This window comes from Carcharhinus amblyrhynchos, chromosome 21 (genome assembly GCF_965287045.1).
Source record: "Carcharhinus amblyrhynchos chromosome 21, sCarAmb.v2.hapA, whole genome shotgun sequence".
NCBI lineage: Eukaryota > Metazoa > Chordata > Chondrichthyes > Carcharhiniformes > Carcharhinidae > Carcharhinus > Carcharhinus amblyrhynchos.
Window position 1 is genome coordinate 25,778,416 of NC_137344.1, and position 19,448 is coordinate 25,797,863.

General features: G+C 42.9%; 1 protein-coding gene across 4 annotated transcripts in view; it reads right to left on the bottom strand.

Moving 5' to 3' along the window:
• The window catches only part of rbfox3a (RNA binding fox-1 homolog 3a), a 1,494,706-nt gene that overhangs the window by 566,390 nt on the left and 908,868 nt on the right, over positions 1-19,448 (bottom strand). For all 4 annotated transcript variants that reach the window (XM_080208868.1, XM_080208867.1, XM_080208866.1 and 1 more), the window contains exon 4: positions 1,155-1,564. In XM_080208868.1, the coding sequence (XP_080064994.1) occupies positions 1,155-1,172 (18 nt within the window). In that variant the 5' untranslated portion in view covers positions 1,173-1,564. The remainder of the gene's footprint in view (positions 1-1,154; positions 1,565-19,448) is intronic.

Sequence of the window (19,448 nt, forward strand, 5' to 3'; positions counted from 1 at the left end):
ATACAATATTGTTTTATTACTGTACTTAGTGAGTTACTAATTCCTTCACACAGAAGAAAGAAAAATTGTTGGATCACACCAGTAACTACTGCAAAAAAATCTTTCAAATTTGTGCAAATGAAAACATACTGGACATGATCACTGAACAACTATAACATATTTTAGCAAGCATTTCCAGCAGGGTCTAAATTCATCGTTCTTTAGATTGTTGTAACAAAGCAGCGTAGGGTCACAGGTCCACTGTTAAACCACTTTTACCAACACCAGACATTTTAATTCCTCTGCTATTGCAGTTTGACAAAAGCTTTTCATGCTACCAGCAGTGAAGCATTGAATGAAAAATACTGAGTAAGATGAGTACATTTTAGGACAGGTTTAACCTTGGGAGGAAATGAGAAAAAAAGGGGGCCAAATCAACACATTTCGAAGGGCCAGACTTGTCTTGCCCTTTAAATACACCATAAATGTGAATCCAATGAATCTCTGCTTCAATGTCTGCAGAAAGCAAAAAGAGCTAATACATTTGATTACACTCTCAGAGCAGCCAACTACATTGCACTAACAGCCTAGATCCTGCAACTCAACACTTTAACAGAGTCCAGAAATTGCAGAACAAATTTCCCAGGAAGGCCCAGTGCATAGTTGCCTGTACCTCAGGAAACAATTTTTCTTCAATTAACAAATCGCAGCATTTTTTTAAAAAAGCTGCTCCCACTTAGCAATCTGATGTTGTTCAAAGCAACAGATCACTGATCAAATGCATTCAGGTTAATCGTCAAATTCCAACCGCGCAATAGTTCACTAACAACTTCCAACTGCATCTGCTTTTTGCGACACCGCATGCTCTCGACTTTCTCGCTCACAAAGTTTCATTCTTTACTTGCACGGCACCACACCTTACAATGGTGAAATACGCAGACCCACATTGTGACATCCAGGTTTCTCTTTCAAACCAAAACGTATATTCTAACGCCAATGATGAATGGGTTAAAAAAAAGAAGCAGGCAAACTATCAGCATTAACCCTTTTCCTGCAAACTGATAAACAGTGTCAAGTCATTTCAGCATCTGTAACAATTTGCCAGAGCTAACAGTGGCTTTTGAACAAAGCTGAGAGCTGCTTAATGTGGAAAAACAGTTCCAAGGTGTACCTACCCAGAAATACATCATCATTTCGAAACCCAGGATATTCAAAGTGTCTTCAATGGGAGGGAAATGCAGGGATACTGCAGCAGCCACCAGAATCTCTTTCACTGTTCTTGTGTTCCCTGGCTCTGAATGAAGGTAGGGTGTATCTCTTCTTTTTTTTCTTCTCTCTCACTCCCTCTCTTTGTCTCTCTCTTCTCTCAGCAGTATTACACTAGCTGTGATCTGCAGCAACCGTCTCCTTTCTTCTCCCCACTCACAGCTGAGCTTGTGTGGTCAGAGTCGATCGTATGGCTCTCGCTTTAATTTTTGTTGCTGTCCCTTATTGGTAGAACTAAAACATTCAGTTGAAACTGAAATCATATGACAGTTTACAGCAGTTTAAGCCATTCCGGGTTCTGTGTAGCTGTGTTTCCAAACTAACAAGAAGAGCATAAAAAAAGTGAGGCTGGAATAAAAATTTTGGAAAGGGGGGAATGTGTTGGGGGGAGGGAGGGGAAAGGGAGCGCAGGGTAACAAAATGCACACAAATGGAGGTGATAATAAAATAAAGCACTGGTTAAACTGAGAAGTACTGGAGTCGTTCTTTTTTTACTGCAGTGTTGTTCAAATGATGGGGCTGTGAGTCTCGGTCTTGCCAAGATGCCCAATCAGAATGCAGACACTGTGCTGAAGGCTCTGAGATGAGAGGCTGGTCAGCTGGGCTGGAGGAGGCAGGTTTGACCAGCTGCCTCTGCTCAGCTCCCAGGAACACTTAACCTGTGTCAGCACTTTCCGTGTCATGCCAGCACAAGGGGGGGACGGGGCCGGCCTCAGCATTTACCCACATGCCTCCTCACTTGAGAACCTTTTATCACAGGAATGCATCATGTTTTCCAAGCATGCAGAAAACAACACTTTAAATAATTCAGTGCTAAAGCAGGAGAGATTGCTCCCTGCTCAAAGGGATTAGGGCAGAAAGCAACATTCTTCATGCATCCCCCCCCCCCTCTCCCAAGCTGCAGCCTTACAGCACATAGCCGCAACTTAACGCCCCACTCACGTAAAGGGTGGGGGGGGGAATTTAAACAAAAAAGAAAAAAGTAGAAAATTCCGTTTCCAACCAATGCATTAAATCAATTCCACTCGAGAATTGTTGAAAATTGCTGATGTGACTGTATTGGCTGATGCAGCACCAGGGGTTGGGTACGTATGTGGCAAAAGAAAAAGGTTCAAGAGGTTGTTGGACACCTTTGAACACTGGACAAATCGTGCCAGTTCGCCAAGTTTGTCCTGTGGGTTGCCACAGCGATTCCCTGACACCGGGAATGTCACCACTAGCAGGCTGTTAAACGAAAGAAAAGGGATGCACAATTCACATCCGACTTTCATTCACTGACGGGCAGCGTTCCACTTATTGCTTTTGCTCCAATTTCCCAAAAACTGGAAGAAAATAATAATAAATAAAAAATGAAACCCTTTCACAGGTGGTCCTGTGTGTGTGTATGTTTTGCAGGGGCTAAGGGGAGGAGACGGGGAGTCCGTCAGGCAAAGGCAGAGGGCGGGGGGGAGTTATTGCTGTTTCTTTCCTTATGGGAATGAGCAATAATTTCACTGCCCAGGAGGGTGATAATTCACACAAGGGAAAAATAAAAACAATAATTACACGTGTGAATTAGCTCTTGACAGTTGACAGCTGCACATGACTCTCTAGAATAAATTGAAAATCTGCACCAAAAAGATTGCAAAGATCATTTCCTCTAGCAGAATAACTGCCTCATTGAAGTCAGTGTGTGTGTGCGGCACTTTTGTCAATCGTGCAAAAAAAACAATAATTTTTCATACATGTAAAGGAGCTCTGGCGACTCACCATTGCATCTTTCAACGCAGCAGTTTGAGCAACTTTAGCCAGTAGCACAAAAGAAGCATACCAAGAGGGGGAAAAAAATACATGGGCAATTTCTTTGGGCTGGTTTCAAATTTTGGATTTCGTAGAAAAAGTAACCTCTCCCAGAAATCGAACTTCTCATTGACTGATTGGTTCACTTCTACTATTGACTTGGACTGGTTTATTTCTCCCACTGATTTTGACCAAGTGCTTTCGGTACTTTTAAAGTTGTGGTTAGTTTGGCTCACTCTCGTGTTTATTGTTGGCCACCAACAATAGCATTTGGTTTCCTTCTTTATCACCCAACTTCTTGCCCTCCTCTCCTAAAGGATTAAGGTTTGCCGGTGACAGTGGTCCTCTAATTCCTATCACCCAAATGGCCATTCTTCACACGTGAAAGTAATCATTGTGTGGCAGCATTGTGTGGCCTTCTCAGCCTGGATAGTTATCATAGTTGAAGCTAAGCTAATCTAATCTTCACATCCAGGAAACCATTTTAAGCTACCCTTCCTGGCAGGAAACTAACAGGATTGGGGTTTTACACACACCCCATTATAACTCTCCATCAAAGGTAATGTAGAGTAATATTGAACAGGTTGTCAAACTGGCATCCCATCTCCCATCCTGTCAGATTCCCATCGGCCAGATTAGTTTAAAGTTAACACCCATTATGTTCTTGCATACATTTTCGATCATTTAACATAGATCAAGGATGCCAGCTAATTTTCCAACCTCACTTGAAGCCAGCAGGAACTAGTCAGAAAGTCCTCAATTGTATGCGATCATAATTTAGATGCTAGGTAGATGTTTCCCTAGTGTGGAAGTCAATGTTAGAAAGGGTCACTGTATCAGAATAAGGGCCATGATGTAGAGATGCCAGTGTTGGACTGAGTGGGCACAGTAAGAAGTCTGACCAACAGCAGGTTAAGCTCATCTGATGAAGTAGCAGTGCTTCAAAAGCTCATGATTCCAAATAAACCTGTTGGACTTTAACCTGGTGCTGTGAGACTTCTTACCCAGAATAAGGGATCAGCCATTTAGGTCTGAGATGAGAAATTCCTTCACTCAGAGGATTAAAGACCTCTCAGGATGGTGGATCGAGGAGCAGAGAATGGTGGATGTTCAGCCATTGGATCTGTTCAAGATAGAGATTGATAGATTTCTGGATTCTAAAGGAATTAAAGGATATAGGAAATAGTGCAAGGAGGTGCAATTGAGTCTAAAAATCTGCTAAGATCATACTGAATAGCTGAGCTGGCTCACAGGACAGAATGATGGTGTTTTCTATGCTCTTAAGTTGAGGTTAAAGCATTAATTATTGCAAAATATCTAAATACATAGACATTAACTAGATTAATCAATGTGTAACAGAAGTTGATGATCATTTCTGATTTATTTGTGTGGATTAAAAGCATTCAATAAATGTTTTGCCATCTGTGTCTCTTGACAGACAATTCTATAAAGGGATTTGTAAATTTTTTTTTCCCATTTTAAGGCTTAAGAATTGTTCTTATTAATGTATAAAAAATGCACACTTGCATTTCTTTTCATTCAAATAGATTGCCATGCATTCTGAATTCACTGAATATAAAATGTCCTTCGCAGCTTTCCAAATACACACCATATATTTTAAACTGGATATTATTAAGTCAAATTAGAGAAATCTGAAAAACTCTTGCTAATTTTCAAATAAACAGGAACATTCTTGTGACATTACTTTAAAAATGGTGACATCAGTTTACAGTATCCCGGAGTTGAACTTTCAACAATAGAAGAGAGTTCAATGTAACTCAGCAAAAGAAGCAGCACTTCTGCCACACTAATTTCTGTCTTAATGACAGAAATCTTCTGGTTTGAGGAATTCCTGTTTTGAACAACTAAGTTTGGCACCCCAGTGTTGGCAAAAGCCAATTCCAGATATATTTTGGCTGGAAGCAAACTGGAGTTCCCTTGACTCTCATCTGATTATTACAGCTAGCCTCGATCTCAGGAGAGAAGATTTCATTGCAGCAGTGGTCATTTTCTAGCTCCCATATCAGCCATTCCTATAAAAGCAAAATACTGCAGACACTGGAATCTGAAACAATAGCAGAAAATGCTGGAAAATCTCAGCAGGTCTGACAGCATCTCTGGAGAAAGAATAGAGCCAACATTTTGTGTCTGGGTGACCCCTCATCAGAGTTCAGACTCGAAACATTGACTGTATTCTCTCTCCACAGATTTATTTATTAGTGTCACAAGCAGGCTTACATTAACACTGCAATGGAGTTACTGTGAAAATCCACTAGTTGCCACACTCCGGCACCTGTTTAGCACGTCAGTGCACCGAACCAGCATTCTTTGGGACTGTGGGAGAAAACAGGAGCACCCGGAAAGAAACCCAAGCAGGCACGAGGAGAAAGTGCAGACTCCACACAGTGACTCAAGATGGGAAACGAACCTGGGTCCCTCGGACTGTGAGGCAGCAGTGCCCACTGTGCCCACCAGCATGGTGGGCAGCAGTGCCCACCATGCCGCCCCAGCAAACATGCTGACTTTCTCCAGCATTTTCTGTTTTTGTTTCAGCCACCCTTATGATGCCCCAAAGTAGTTCTGAAGATCCAAACTCATATTATGCAGCAGGGCCTTTTATACCTTCAGTGAGGGCCACTTTCACTGCATCAATCTGGCCTGCATTCCAAACCAGGCTTCACAGCTCAAATAGCAGTACGCCATTGCACTGCATCATCAAGCCTCCTTCCTCCAATGCTGCAATGCCTCCCTACCGCAAGACACTTTTACTCTCTGTGGTAAAGTTGGGAGTTGAACCTGTTATGTTCTGATCCAGTGCAGCTCAATGCTCATGAAATAAACTCACCGAGCAATGGGGAAGCTCACAGACAAATATTAAGAGGTTTTATTTTGACAGGCTAAGGGGTTTGAAACTTGCTAAGAGCAGGCTGTTTTCAGACTGGTGGCTGGTGTGATGCAAATGTACATTCTTGAGCCACTTTGTCTCATTTAAATATTCATCTGCCTGCCAGTTAGACTGATTTTCAAAGGCACATCGTGGAACTCAAAAGAGCAATAGCAGGAAGTCTCTGAAATCCTAACTTGGACTCGATTTGCAAAGTGATTCTTGCACTTACTGAGTTGTGCTTCAATTTTTTTGAAATAAAATTTGGCCTTCCGTGACTATGTAATTTCCTCTCTTTAGCTCCTCAGAAACATCCCTGGCATGTCAGTTTGCCATCTGCCAAAAGGTTTCCTGATGTGGGATCGGACCAGCGATAAACACAGAGCTTCCCTTTCATTCTCTCGTACATACAACATCATTTCCACAGCAGGAGCTGTGTGAGAGGATCCTACAGAATGAAACCATAAGTGCACCACACCATTAATCCTCTCTAACAGCATATATCAGTTAAGATTAATCAATAGAAAGAAAATCGGTACCGTTGGTGCTTCTGACTCTTATTGTTCATATGAAATGCAGATAGGGTAAATTTGAATTGTTCTGTGAAAAAGCTATTCAAGAATAGAGCAGAGAAGCTGAAGTAATTAAGTCTATGCAGCAGTGGACCTGTGGAAACTGATTTATGCTGTTTAATAATGCACACAAAGGCATTCCCTGGCTAATACATGCGCAGTTTACAAGCAGCCTCATAAACCATTAACTCGCTGACCAGCCAAGCACACTTCATCATCTCTCTACTGCCTGGCATCCTATGAGGCAGTCACTTACTAGGCATGTTCATTTTCCTCTCTTCCCCTTCGTAGCTGACTACTTATGGGAGCTTATAGTTTATTGTCCCTTTGTTTTTTTTTCCCCTTCCCTCTCAGCCAAATCTAGTCAGCGACAAGAATCTGCTTAGCCTTTGCTTTAATGGAGAAAGGTCAGCTCAATTTAAAGTCATGTTCCACTCTCTCAATCTCTTATTTGCAGTCTCCATTAATCTCTAGTCTCTTACTTTCTCTCTGCTCTATCTCTACACCCCTTTTGCAAATGTTCTACACCCTCTCGACTCTTTTATACTGAACTCCAATTTTTATTAAAGTAACGTTTCAATTATATCAAATGTAATACTCTCTCACATTGAAAACTCAACACGATATTAACTGTTGCCTTGCCAAAACTCTATGTACCAAACAATACGTAAGAAATTAAGGCCAGAAATGTTGACAAATATTGAACTCATTCAACAAGCTTTTGCTGCTCAGTAGCCTCATAGGTACACTTCTCCAAATTCAACTTCATTTCCCTCTGTTGATAAGATGTAACTCACAATTTGTGCAGACTTGGGCAACTATTAGCCAACAACTTGGCTGGAGCAGTTAAACCAGCCTTATGCAAGCTTTTCATTTCCTCCAAGTGCATCTAGATTCCTTCTTCTAAAGCAAGCATGCACATACATGACATTTACTTCAAACCCAATATAATGCTGGACTTTTGTGGCAATGTGACTGAATGATCAGAAGAGAAAAGCTGGGAATTTAGGTAACTGTCTGAAATCAGCTATATAAGCATGGTTCGTAAATAATTCGGGAAGAAGCACTAAGCAAATCTCTGCACTGCCTTATGGCATTTGAGGGAAATGAATGCAATCGCACAAAATATATAGGGAATTATACGCTTTCAGATACTAAAAGTATATTCAGAACGAGAAAACTGCATACTTTATATAATGGATTTAGTCATCTTCGTATTACAGTTGCGAGCGTATGGAAGTTAGAATATTAATGCTTTTTTTTTCAGACATGAATATCCCAGTTTAGCACAAGGTCAAGGGTTCAATTCTTGTTAGAGATGTTCTTCTTTTTGACAGCCACTACAAACACAGGAAAGGTGTGATGGTTTCTAACAAGAGGAACTGCTCTCTCTTGTTGCTAAAATATGTACCGGATGAATAATAAGCATCTGCCTTCATTTATGCACTAACAGTCCCCAAAGATTGACTGTTAAAGCCAATAATTATGTGCTGTTGAGATGTTTTCTTATTCTTTTGGTGTCAAGCAGTCGTTATACCCAAATTAGGGAAAGTTTAGAAATATTTGGCACAGAAAGGGCAGCCGTCGTCCGAATTAATGATGTAGAATTCTGCTGTGCATTTGAATAATTTTTCTTTAATTCCTGCGTAATTCTTATAAGATAAAGTGTGCCTTTATAAAAAGCAATTAAGCTTCACTTAAGGACCTGTGTTATCAAAAACACATATTTCTCACAAAAGAACTAAGCACAGGTAACAGGTCCTAGCACAGGAAAGCTGTTCTTGTAATTATGAGGAGACTATCCTAACAGCTGTGGGTGCTGAAGAGATTTGTGCATCTCACCCTGAATTGCAGCCACGAGACTGACAAGGATCCTTTTATCTTTAAAACTTTAAATTGGAACTATGAACAACATTCAATGTGGATTTTGTTGATGCGCCACTGGACAGGGCTAGTCCTCTCTGACAAATCCACTTTAATATTCCAATTTCCCACATTGTCGTGTCAGGATAGTGAACTTATTGTAAATGTTGCAACCGTATCATGCCATAGCATTTGCACATTTCCAACATGGATATATTGCAACGATTGTTTTGTCAAGAGTGGTACCCGGAATGCATTGGCTGACTGCCCACTACAGCTCTCAGTTCATCTCAATAACCAGGCCACAGTTGCATCCAGCCAGTGGGTTGCAGCTTGTAACTGTGTGCCTCAGGGAAGCCTGGGTGGCCAGCCTGTGGACGGGAGGAAGGCATGTTTTTTGGAGGCTCTCCAATCTGCAGGGCTGAAGTTGCATCCAGGCTGGACTGGCTGAACAACTCACCTTTCAGATGCTTTTCAGCCAAACTGCGATGTACTCAGCAAAACATCCGATCCAATTTAACTTAAGAACTGCTCCTATTGACAGTGTAAGAAGTCTCACAACACCAGGTTAAAGTCCAACCAGTCCTCCTACTGACAGCCCCAGCCCCAGAATTTTCTTTTTAAATGGGCTTACCGCCTGACTCCAGAGGTTGCACTGACAGTCTAGCCCCAATGAACATTTCTCTATTATAGATCAGCAGCAACAATGGAGTAGCAGGCTATTGCCCGCTATTTTCAGAGCATTTCCAGGCAAAAATGTACTCTATACAAGGTGCAATTCTTTCATACTGCATCACAAATACAAAGTTACACCTGCAGGCCTGATACAAATGTGGCCTAGTCATCAGGTTGAACCCAGCCTCTTGGCGGAAATAATGTGTTCAGTCTAACAATGATCATGAAAGCATTGTCGATTGTCGTAAAAACTCATTCGGTTCACTAATGTCCTTAGGGAAGGAAATCTGCCATCCATACCCAGTTTGGCTTATACCTGACTCCAAACCCACAGCAATGTGGTTGACTCTCAAATGCCCTCTGAATGGAGGGCAATTAGGGATGGGCAATAAATGCAGGGCCCAGCCTGCAATGCCTACATCCTGTAAAATGAAAAAAAATCTGACTTAAACTGTGGGGAAATGTTCACTGCAATATGCGCATGCGGCATGGAAAGACATTACAGTAGCATTCTTTAACAAGCTAATCGTCTTGATATTATTACAAAGTGGGAAATTAGAATATTAAAGTGGATTTGTCAGAGGAATATCCCTGTCTAATGACACATCAATAGATTTACATTAAAGATTTCACACATCATTTCATGTGGCTGCCACTTACATATGAGTCCTTTCTGATCTTTCCTATAGTGTTCTCGATTGCTGGTCTAGTACATGCTACTTTACAAGAAAGGTTAAACACAGAAGTGCTGAAAAAGTCAGCAGGTTTTACAGTGTCTGTAGAGAGAAGATTAATATTCCCAATCCAATATCATTCTCCTCTGAAGAGGCCGGGATTTTCACTGGGGCAGGAAGATTCAAGAGCCCTTTAAAAATGGTGGGCACATCCCAATTCTCGAGCCCACTTTCAGGTTGCCTGATTTTTGGAAGTGCCTTTAAAGGATATGTCCTGGTTCCCGTCAGAAATCTGCAACCAACACTCCTGACCTGGCTGGCTGAATTGCAGAGATAGGCATGTCCTACTCCCACAGTTTTTATGCAGCCCCAAGCTTTTAAAGAGACATGGTTCAGCACCCTCATGAGTCATGAACACTAGTTTGCATGAGGGGAACTTATTAAAAAATAAGTTCTCTTTCGGAGATTTGTACAGATTCAATGGGCTGAATGGCCTCCTTCTGCACTGTAGGGGTTCTATGGGCCTAGAGTCTCAGCCAAACATACATAATGAGGTTTGTCTAAGAGGCCAGACAACTAGTAAGTTTGTTTAAAAAAGCAGGAGAAAACACTTGATTGACAGCTCAGGTTGTCTGATTTATGCTGTCAATTTCACAATCACAATTTACACAAGTTAAGTGGTTTCAAGTGTTCATGGATTTCATACTTGAAATGGTTTGGATGATAGACACTTTTATTAGCTTGTAGTGAAATGACTGTTTTCAACATAGAAAAAGGTTGTGAATGAATTTATTTTTTTCAAAGCTTTTTCTCACACATCCTACTGTCACTATAGGATTAATTGATTCCAGATAGTATGTACTGGGTCAATGGGCATGGAAGTGCCATAGCTTGGCATGAGGAGAATTAGGGGGCCATAGAGGTTGGGTGGAAGGGCAGAACTTGGCACAGAGGGGAATGAGTGACTATGAGGAAGGTTTGGGGAAAGGACAGAGATTAGCATGGGGGCATGTGGGCTCATAGGGAGTAGGCGGGATGCATGAGGTGGGATAGATGGGGCACGGGAAGCATTTGGAAGGTGAAGGGATGGAGGGCCATTGTGTTTTCATTTTAACTGGGCCAAAGTTCCGCAGCACTGAGGCAGGCCCTTTAAATTGTTCACCTCCGCACTGGGCAGCTACAGGGTTGCTTCCAAATGTCTTCTTGGCTCTACTGACCTACACCTTCCCCCTGGTAATGAAGATCCCACCTTTGCGGACACTTTTGCCCGAGGTGGTCAGTCTGAGATTGAATTTTCCAGAGTCCTGCTACCCGCCTTAAGAGTGAAAATCCAGGCCATTATTGCTTTCTCTCTCCATCGTTACTGCATTCTTCTGCCAGATTTTGAGCATTCCCACTATTTTGCTTTTAATTCTGAAAGGTTAAAGTTCCATTCAGCTTTTTCATCCAAAGTCTGTGATTTAGAAAATGGAGGAAAATAACACAAGGGGCAAAAGATGTGGCAGAGAGGAAAAAAATTGCTTCGAATGATGTGAGGAGTGAGTTGGAATTCCTCATTGCAAAAGAAAATTGCAAGTTCACGATGCAATTCACAGAGATTGAAAGTCCACCAGGAAGAGAATTTGCAACTAAAATATGTTACAACGCAAATAATTTTAAAGTTGTTTTGCTGGAATTTAAACAAGTTGCAATTCCCAGTCAAAAAGATATGAAGTGAAAAACTAAGCAAGGGTTTCCAACTAACAACCTGGATTGAGTAGGTGAGCTTTGTCTACTGAGTCTTTGCTGCCACCTTCCCCCAGTATTATTTTCATTAGAAGACGTGCTTAAACAGTTTCACAGAAAATGGATGTCTGCAGTGATGCCATTAGATTAATAAGCAGGAATCTCTTCCCCCACTTATCGTTCTCAAACATGCCAAATGACTCATGGTTCCTTCAGTAGAATAATTAGGATTTCCTAGGCCAATTGTATAGATCTGTGGGACAGTAATTGAAACTTACCACATTGTTTGTGCAATCTCAGATGATGACAAAGTCAGAGGATTTACCCGCTCATTAGTGGGCGGACTGTTCAGGTTTACCAAATGTACAGGCCTATTAAACGTAGAATAAGAGTTTTTCTATGTTTGCTGGATAGATTTGTGGAAAGTGAAATGGCTGATTTTCCTGAGCTGGTTATATCCTTGGTGGTTCTTGATGTCAGAACCATGCAGTTGATTTTTATAGAAGGTGGAATGATTTCATTGACTAAATTGGCTGGATTGTTAGAAGGAAAAAGTGAATGAAGTTTTTTTCAGGTACAGGGATGGTGTTGTGTGATGACCATGCTCCTACCCCCATACCCCGGCCTCACTGTTCATAATGCCTGCTTATTGACAGGTGTAACCATCGATGAAGACTTGTTTAGAATGTACAGGATGGAAAATGGAGCAATTGGCCATAGAGCTCTTGAGATGTTGGATGCAGTGTTGGAGGTGTAGTGACGGAGGTGGAATGGATGAGAATTGTCACATTTCCTTAGGGACCCAGCAAGCATTCAAGGCAATTCCAGTTATTTGGGCATGGCAGGCACATCAACTAAGGACATTGCAACATACTCACTGTCATTCTTCCCTCACTCTTGCAGGACAAGGTGGCTCATAACTGCTGAAAGCAGTAGAGAACCAGTGTGAAACAGCTACGCATGGATCGCTGATCTCTCTGGGTGAGGTGGGCTCCTCATCACGGAACCGACTGTGATCAAGACGGTGGAATTCGGCATCGTTCTTGCTTTATGCTGCTTCTTAAATCCTACCTGCCCCCTGGCCTGAAGCACAAGCTGTCGATGCTGTGACTGTGGACCTCTTGTTTCCCTCCTGCTCTTCCCTCACCCAAACCTTTTCCTTCTGTGTGTCTGTCTGAAGATAAAGCAGCAACTGCCATCTCAAAATTCTGAAGGAAAAGCACCGCCATTTGATCAGCCACTGGCAGCCTCCACCTCAAAAACAACATTGTACCTGAGCAGGTAGCAGAGTCAGGATCAGAACACAGTCAGTCATTGGATATGAGTGGACACAGACCAGAGGAACAGGGTAGTTTATCTATCAGCTTACTGGAGGGCAAGGTCAAAGAAGAGTTGTGCTGCAAAGGGCACAGGTGAAGGTTTCAATGAGGCGACTCAAAGAGAAATGCTAATGAGTAGACACACTATGGTTTTTGCCACAGAGGCCACAGAGTGTCTTGTCACTGTCAAGAAACATGAAGGAGCCTGGCTGTAACTTACCACGAGGCTTTGCATAGATGTCACAGAGCTTGGAGTCCACTCTCTCCAGCATGGAGGTGATGGCCAACTCCATGCCCCCTGTGATGCCAGTCTGCTCACCAATGTCTCAGCCACAGCAGCACTGACAAAAATCACCCAGCGTCGCAGTGCTTCACAGGAAGCACAGACTGAGGTCTTGTGATCTATCTCTCCAACAGTGCAGGCTCTGACTGCTACCATCATGACTGTAGATACCAATGCCCAAAAGGGCATGCAGACTCTCTGCCTTCCAATACACTGCTAGGATTTCTGAAGGTGGTGTACCAGGAGAATGCCAGTGGCTACAGGACTCAAAACCTGCTGTACTCTCTCTCAGGATGACGACATTTGTACTTCCTATGCTGCTAGTCCACCTGAGCCTTTCAGAGTCCAGAGTGCTGCTGCCTAGGCTGAGGTGGTGCAGTTCAAAGCTGGACCTTCCTGGCACACCACTGCTCAATGCCATCCTGCAAGGAGTCTCCCACAGTGAAGCTCAGCAGCTTTCCATCAGCTAGGCCACAGCTACTGGGATAGCACTGTATGGGAGCACTAGGACAGGAACTGAGGGAATACATTAGCTTGAGTAGTCATGGTTTTTTAATGTATTATTGTAAGTGTGTTTGATAAAATTGTGATGAAATGTCTATTGATGATTTTATTTCAGGATTTAATCAAAAGGACACTGATGGGATTTTTAAATAAATCTTTCACAGGCTGGCTGGCACAGCATTTATTGCCCTGCTGAAAGTGGTGGTGAGTGGCCATCTTGAACCACTACAGTCCCTGTGGTTTAGGTCCAACCAAAGTGCTATTAGGATTGATGGATGGGGAATTGTGGAGCAACTATGATGTGGGGATGGCATCTCAGGAGAACTGAAAGTGTGAATACCTGTGTGCAGATCACCCATCTGCACTGGAGTGTGAGAATCCACACACAGATAAGGCATCTGTACTAGTGGCACAGTGCTTAGCCCTGCTCCCTCAAAGCGCCAAGGACCCGGGTTCGATTCCCGGCTTGGGTCACTGTCTGTGTGGAGTTTGCAAGTTCTCCCCGCGTCCGCGTGGATTTCCTCTGGGGGCTCCAATTTCCACCCACAGTCTGAAAGACATGCTGGTTAGGTGTATTGACCTGAACAGGTGCTGAAGTATGGTGATTAGGGAATTTCACAGTAATTTCATTGCAGTGTCAATGTAAGCCTTACTTGTGACTAATAAATACATTTTAACTTTTGGGAGTATGAGAACCCACACACACAGATAGTCCATCTGCACTGGAGTGTGAGAACCAACTCACAGATAGTCTGTCAAGACAAGAACGTGAGTACTCACTTACAGATAATCCATCTGGACCGAAGGGATCCTGGATTCTTCCTCTTGAGGTGAGACAGCACAGTGGCACAGTGGTTCACACTGCTGCTTCACAGCACCAGGGTCCCAGGTTCAATTCCCAGCTTGAGCCACTGTCTGTGTGGAGTTTGCATGTTTTCCCCATGTCTCCATGGGTTTTCTCTGAGTGCTCCAGTTTCCTCCCACACCCCAAAGATGTGCAGGATAAGTTCATTGGCCATGCTAAATTCTCCCTCAGTGAATCTGAACAGGTGTCAGAGTGTGGCAATTAGGGAATTTTCACAATAACTTCATTGCACTGTGAATGTAAGCCTACTGGTGACTAATCAATAAACTAAAATTTAACTCCAAGTGCCTAATGGAAAGACTGCACCCTCATGATGGTTTTTGAGGACACAGAAGACAACCTTAAACCTGGAAACACACTACGATAAGTATTGGACATCTACCCCCAAATGGTCCTGGCATTGGAATTGTTATGTCAGGATGCCAATGGTTTGCTCTGATATTGCTGGTGGCTGTAAGCACGGTGCCCATGTGTGGTTGAGTGGGAGAAAGGAGTAATCAGCCCATTGTCTCGTGGCTAGCCTTTGCCACCTGGCAGCCAGCCTCTGGTTCTTGACGGTGGTCCAAAGATTCTATGGCTGATAGCCATGGGATGAATATGTCATGGCTGCTTTCAAGGTAGCAAACATTGACAATCTTCTGGTCTTGGTCACACATCAACTGGATATTACTGTAATGATAGCCTTTGCAATTACAGAACATCTTCCCCATTGGCATGTGGTGCCCACAGAGCCACATCACTGCAGTCAATTGCATCTCTCACTATTGGGAATCTCATTAGCCTGGAGATTATCAGCTCTCTCTCCCTGTTTCTCCCTGGTCAGTGAGAAGACAATGCAGTCCTCTCTCCCTCTAGCACCAACTGTCTAACCACACCACTATCGCTCTGTACAGGGCCTCTGCTATCAACTGTTTAACTCTAACTATCTCCTTCTGTATACTCGCATGAACTGACATTCGGATAAGAGAGTTCCAAACCGCGACCACCCTTTGTGTTTCCTAACTTCATTCCTGAAAAACCTAACACCAATTTTTTAGCCATGTCCGTAAAACCTCAACCAGCAGAAATCGTTTTTCTCTATCCAACCTTTCACTTCTCCCCACCATCTCGAAAACCTCATTCCTGGTGCAGTTGCACATTAATGTTATAAGGCCTCAACTTCTACATTGAAGGCACCTGTCACCTGAAACAGTCAAGGACTTTAGGCACCTGATAATAGATCCATACAGCAGGCTGCATTAGCAATGTGAAGGGAGTGCATGGTCAGGGGATCAAGGGTTATGGGGAAAAGGCGGGAGAATGGGGATGAGAAAAATATCAGCCATAATTGAATGGTGGAGCAGACTTGATAGGCCGAGTGGCCTAATTCTGCTCCTATGTCTTATGGCCCAATTTTGAGGCTATTGGTGCCAATGTTAAAAACAGTTAAAACCAGGCAAAGAGAGCAAAAGCTGATCTCACTGAGTATAGATTGCCTCTTATCTACCCTCACTGTAAGGGCAATCAGATCAAGGCAGGCCAATGATTTATTTTGTGTAGGCACACAATATTAGAATTGCTGCTCGTTTTGAAGATAATAATCAAGCTGGATTAGTTGGATCAAACAGCCTGCAGATTGATAATATCTCCGGCAACAATTAAGTAAACCTACTTTACACAGAGCTACCAGTTTTCCAGTTTGGGTTCACAGACCTCCAAGTGCAGAATTGTAAAGCTTTTCACATCGATTTCAGAGACCTGTTGAGTGGAAATGATTGAATTTTTGAGAATAACATGCCCGGAACTGCAGATTAGTGAAACATTTCATATTACGGGCTTTAATAATATTGATATGTGGAGACACTTCAAGATAATTGGCTTTCCTGCCAATATTATTTCTTCCCCATAAAAGGAGAAAGCAAAGATGGAAGCAGCACATCGCTCCGGTGATTCAACGTATTGTTCTAGTCGGCAGCTGAACCATCCAGCTCAGAAAATTGCAGGTATGGACCAACTCCGTACTGAGCTAGCTGATCTCAACATAATAATTAATGATAAGTAGCGGAAGAAGAGACTCTTCAATGACTCCAGAGTTTGGAACAAACTGTTAGAAAAATTCACTCTCCAACATCTCCCAGTTGAGAATGGCTTTAACTTTTAAGCTGTGTTGATCTAAGAAGTTAAATTGGAGCTGCATCTTACCTGAGAAGAGCTCTGATCAAGTTTGATGCTCTGAAATCAAAAATGAGAAAACACTGGAAAATCTCAGCAGGTCTGACAGCATCTGTAAGGAGAGAAAAGAACTGATGTTTTGAGTCCAGATGACCCTTTGTCACAAGGGGTGATCTGGACTCAAAACATCAGTTCTTTTCTCTCCTTACAGATGCTGCCAGACCTGCTGAGACTTTCCAGCATTTTCTCTTTTGGTTTCAGATTCCAGCCTCCGCAATAATTTGCTTTTATTAAGTTTGATATTCTGTTTGGCCTGTTCCTTTGGGTGATACAACCTTCAATGTCCAGTTTTGGAATTGCCAAACGTGGATCAGAATTTAATGTAGGCAATGGGACGTCTGACCTGCCTGCTTGAGACCCAGTGAGACCCCCGAGTTGCCCCTCTTCAGGAAGGGCTGCCGCCAATCAGGCACTTAACTGGACAATATTTGGCCTTCTCCAGGTTTGAGGACCTGGCCGGTGGTAGAGTTGGGGTTGTGAAGCTCTGCCTGCCTCAATACCAGCAACTCCATTGCTCGGGAGGTGCTGGGAACGCACTTACCTGAGGATCAGGATTGCCAAGGGACCCAGGGATGGATGAGTGATGGCAGGAAGGAGCTCTGGGGTGGGGGAATGGGATGGCTTTCCCGTTCAAAGGCACTCAGTACCTGATAAAGGGACAATTCACCTCCGTCCCCCTGAAACTTTAACCCCTCCCCAGGAATCCAAAAGCAAGGGTTTGCTTTTCGGGTTTCCCACACTGTTCATCACTGGTGATTACCAGTGACAGGGGGATGCAACTTTTATTTTGGGCATTGATTCCCTACTTAAAGGCTTCAATCAGCAGCAGGAAAGTTGTACATGAGTGTTCCCACCCAAGGGACAATTCACCCCCCGTTGCCCAAAAAACTCCTGCCTGATTAACTGCCTCCCACCACCAAACTTGCGGTGAGTGAGGACATGAAATTCTATCCAGAGATGTTTGTTATTTATGTAAGATTGAAAGACTTCATTCAGCAGTTGTATTAAGGGTTACGGAATTAGGTCTAGTAAATGGGGTTAGGTTATAGGTCAGTCATGTTCTATATAAAATGCTAAAATAGGCTCGAGGGTGTCAATGGCCTACTCCTGTCCCTACGTTTCTGATTCAGTGGGTAGGATTTTCAGTCACACTCGCTCCAACACTGGAAATTCCCACCTGAGGTCAATGGGCCTTTAAATGGTCTGTCAGATTTTCCAACACCTGTCCACGATGATTCCCACGGCTGGAGGGACTGGAGAATTTACCCCAGTGATTTTGTTTCCTGTGGCTTAGGGATGTGCATGAGCCATTAAGAGAATTGAGGTTGCAGAATGATGCTGGCTACACATCCATCACCCAGTGACTGAATCTACTTACTGAAGAACAGCAATCTGCAAGAACTCGCCCTTTGAGAAGATTAGGTGCGATTCAATTGCAATGTTCAGAATTCTGAAACGAATTGGTAAGGTCGATTGAGGGAAAGTTTATACATTGGGCGCAGGAGTCTAGGTCAAGGAGAGTTAAAGCCTTAAAGTCAGAGTCTGGCTATTCAGGAGATTCGGAAATACTTTGCCACATGAAGGGTGGTATAAGCGTGGAATTTCCCCCTCCCAATACAAGCAATAGATGTGACCTCAATTTTAAAACTCAGAATAATGGCTTTTTGCAAACCAAGGGTTGTGTGAAAGCAGTGTCTGGAGTTAAGGTGCAGATCATCGATTCAAAGGTGCAACTGGCTGATGGGGGGGGGGGCGGTCAATGATTGTCCTATTTCTATATTCCTTAGATAAAGGATCACTGCTTCAAAAGAATTTTGCAGCAGCAAACACACACCTACAGCAAACTTTAATGCAAGTAGTGTCTTTATACAATAAAGAATTGCTGATGGCATAAGTGGCAGAATTTAGCCTCAAAATTGCAATGCTCATGGAAGGCTGGTAACGATGCAGACAGATAAAGATTTCAAAGTTATCATGAAGAAACCACTTCGTAACATTCCAGAAAGGCCACATAAGACGTGAGATCAAGATATATTACTTAAGATCGCCCATCAGCTAGGAAAACAGCTGTAGCTTGCTGGTACATTAGGTAGTGAATCTTTATCCTCTAGCTCCAAGGATCAGCTAATGAAATGTTAGATATGTTTAATACGGTAGAAGATTTGCAGGAGCCACAGATGCAAGATACTGAGTCGATGACTGCATGAAATGAAAGCTTTCGCATTCTGTTTGGGAGAGAATAGCAGGTCATTCAGAAGGCAATGAGAGAGAGTATGAGGTTTGGTGTCCATTCATCCTACACCAGAGTAGAAAGTTTTGTTACAGGACAAACTTGCCCCAAATACTCTCCATCCACACTCTGTGCAAACTGCTTCGTTGCAGTCAGGTTGGCATTCCATGTAAACTGAAGCTTCAGCCCACATAGACAGAGCAAATGGCTCAAGAGACTGTTGAATTAAGTGTGTTTTTTTAACGAAGATGTTTTGCCCTAGAGTCCTGGACTGTACTCCTTACTATTTACTAAGTGGAAGGCAATACAGGGACAGACATTGAGTCCCTACACTTTGCTAAGTGGAAGGGACAGACAATGTCACTTTGGCTGAAATGATAGTCAAATGTATTAGAATATGTAAGTTCACTCAGAGGTCAAATGAATACCGTAAACTGTGTTTATTTCTTGATTTGGAAATAATAAGCATGACCTTCTGAGAGAAGCACTGGCAAACTTTGAGGCATTCCCCATTGTTCCTTGTCAGGAATCAGAGGTTGTCCCGGTGCTCACACACGTGGCTCTTGCACATAACAGAGATATGCTGCCCAGCTGGATGCCTCTGACACTGATACCACCA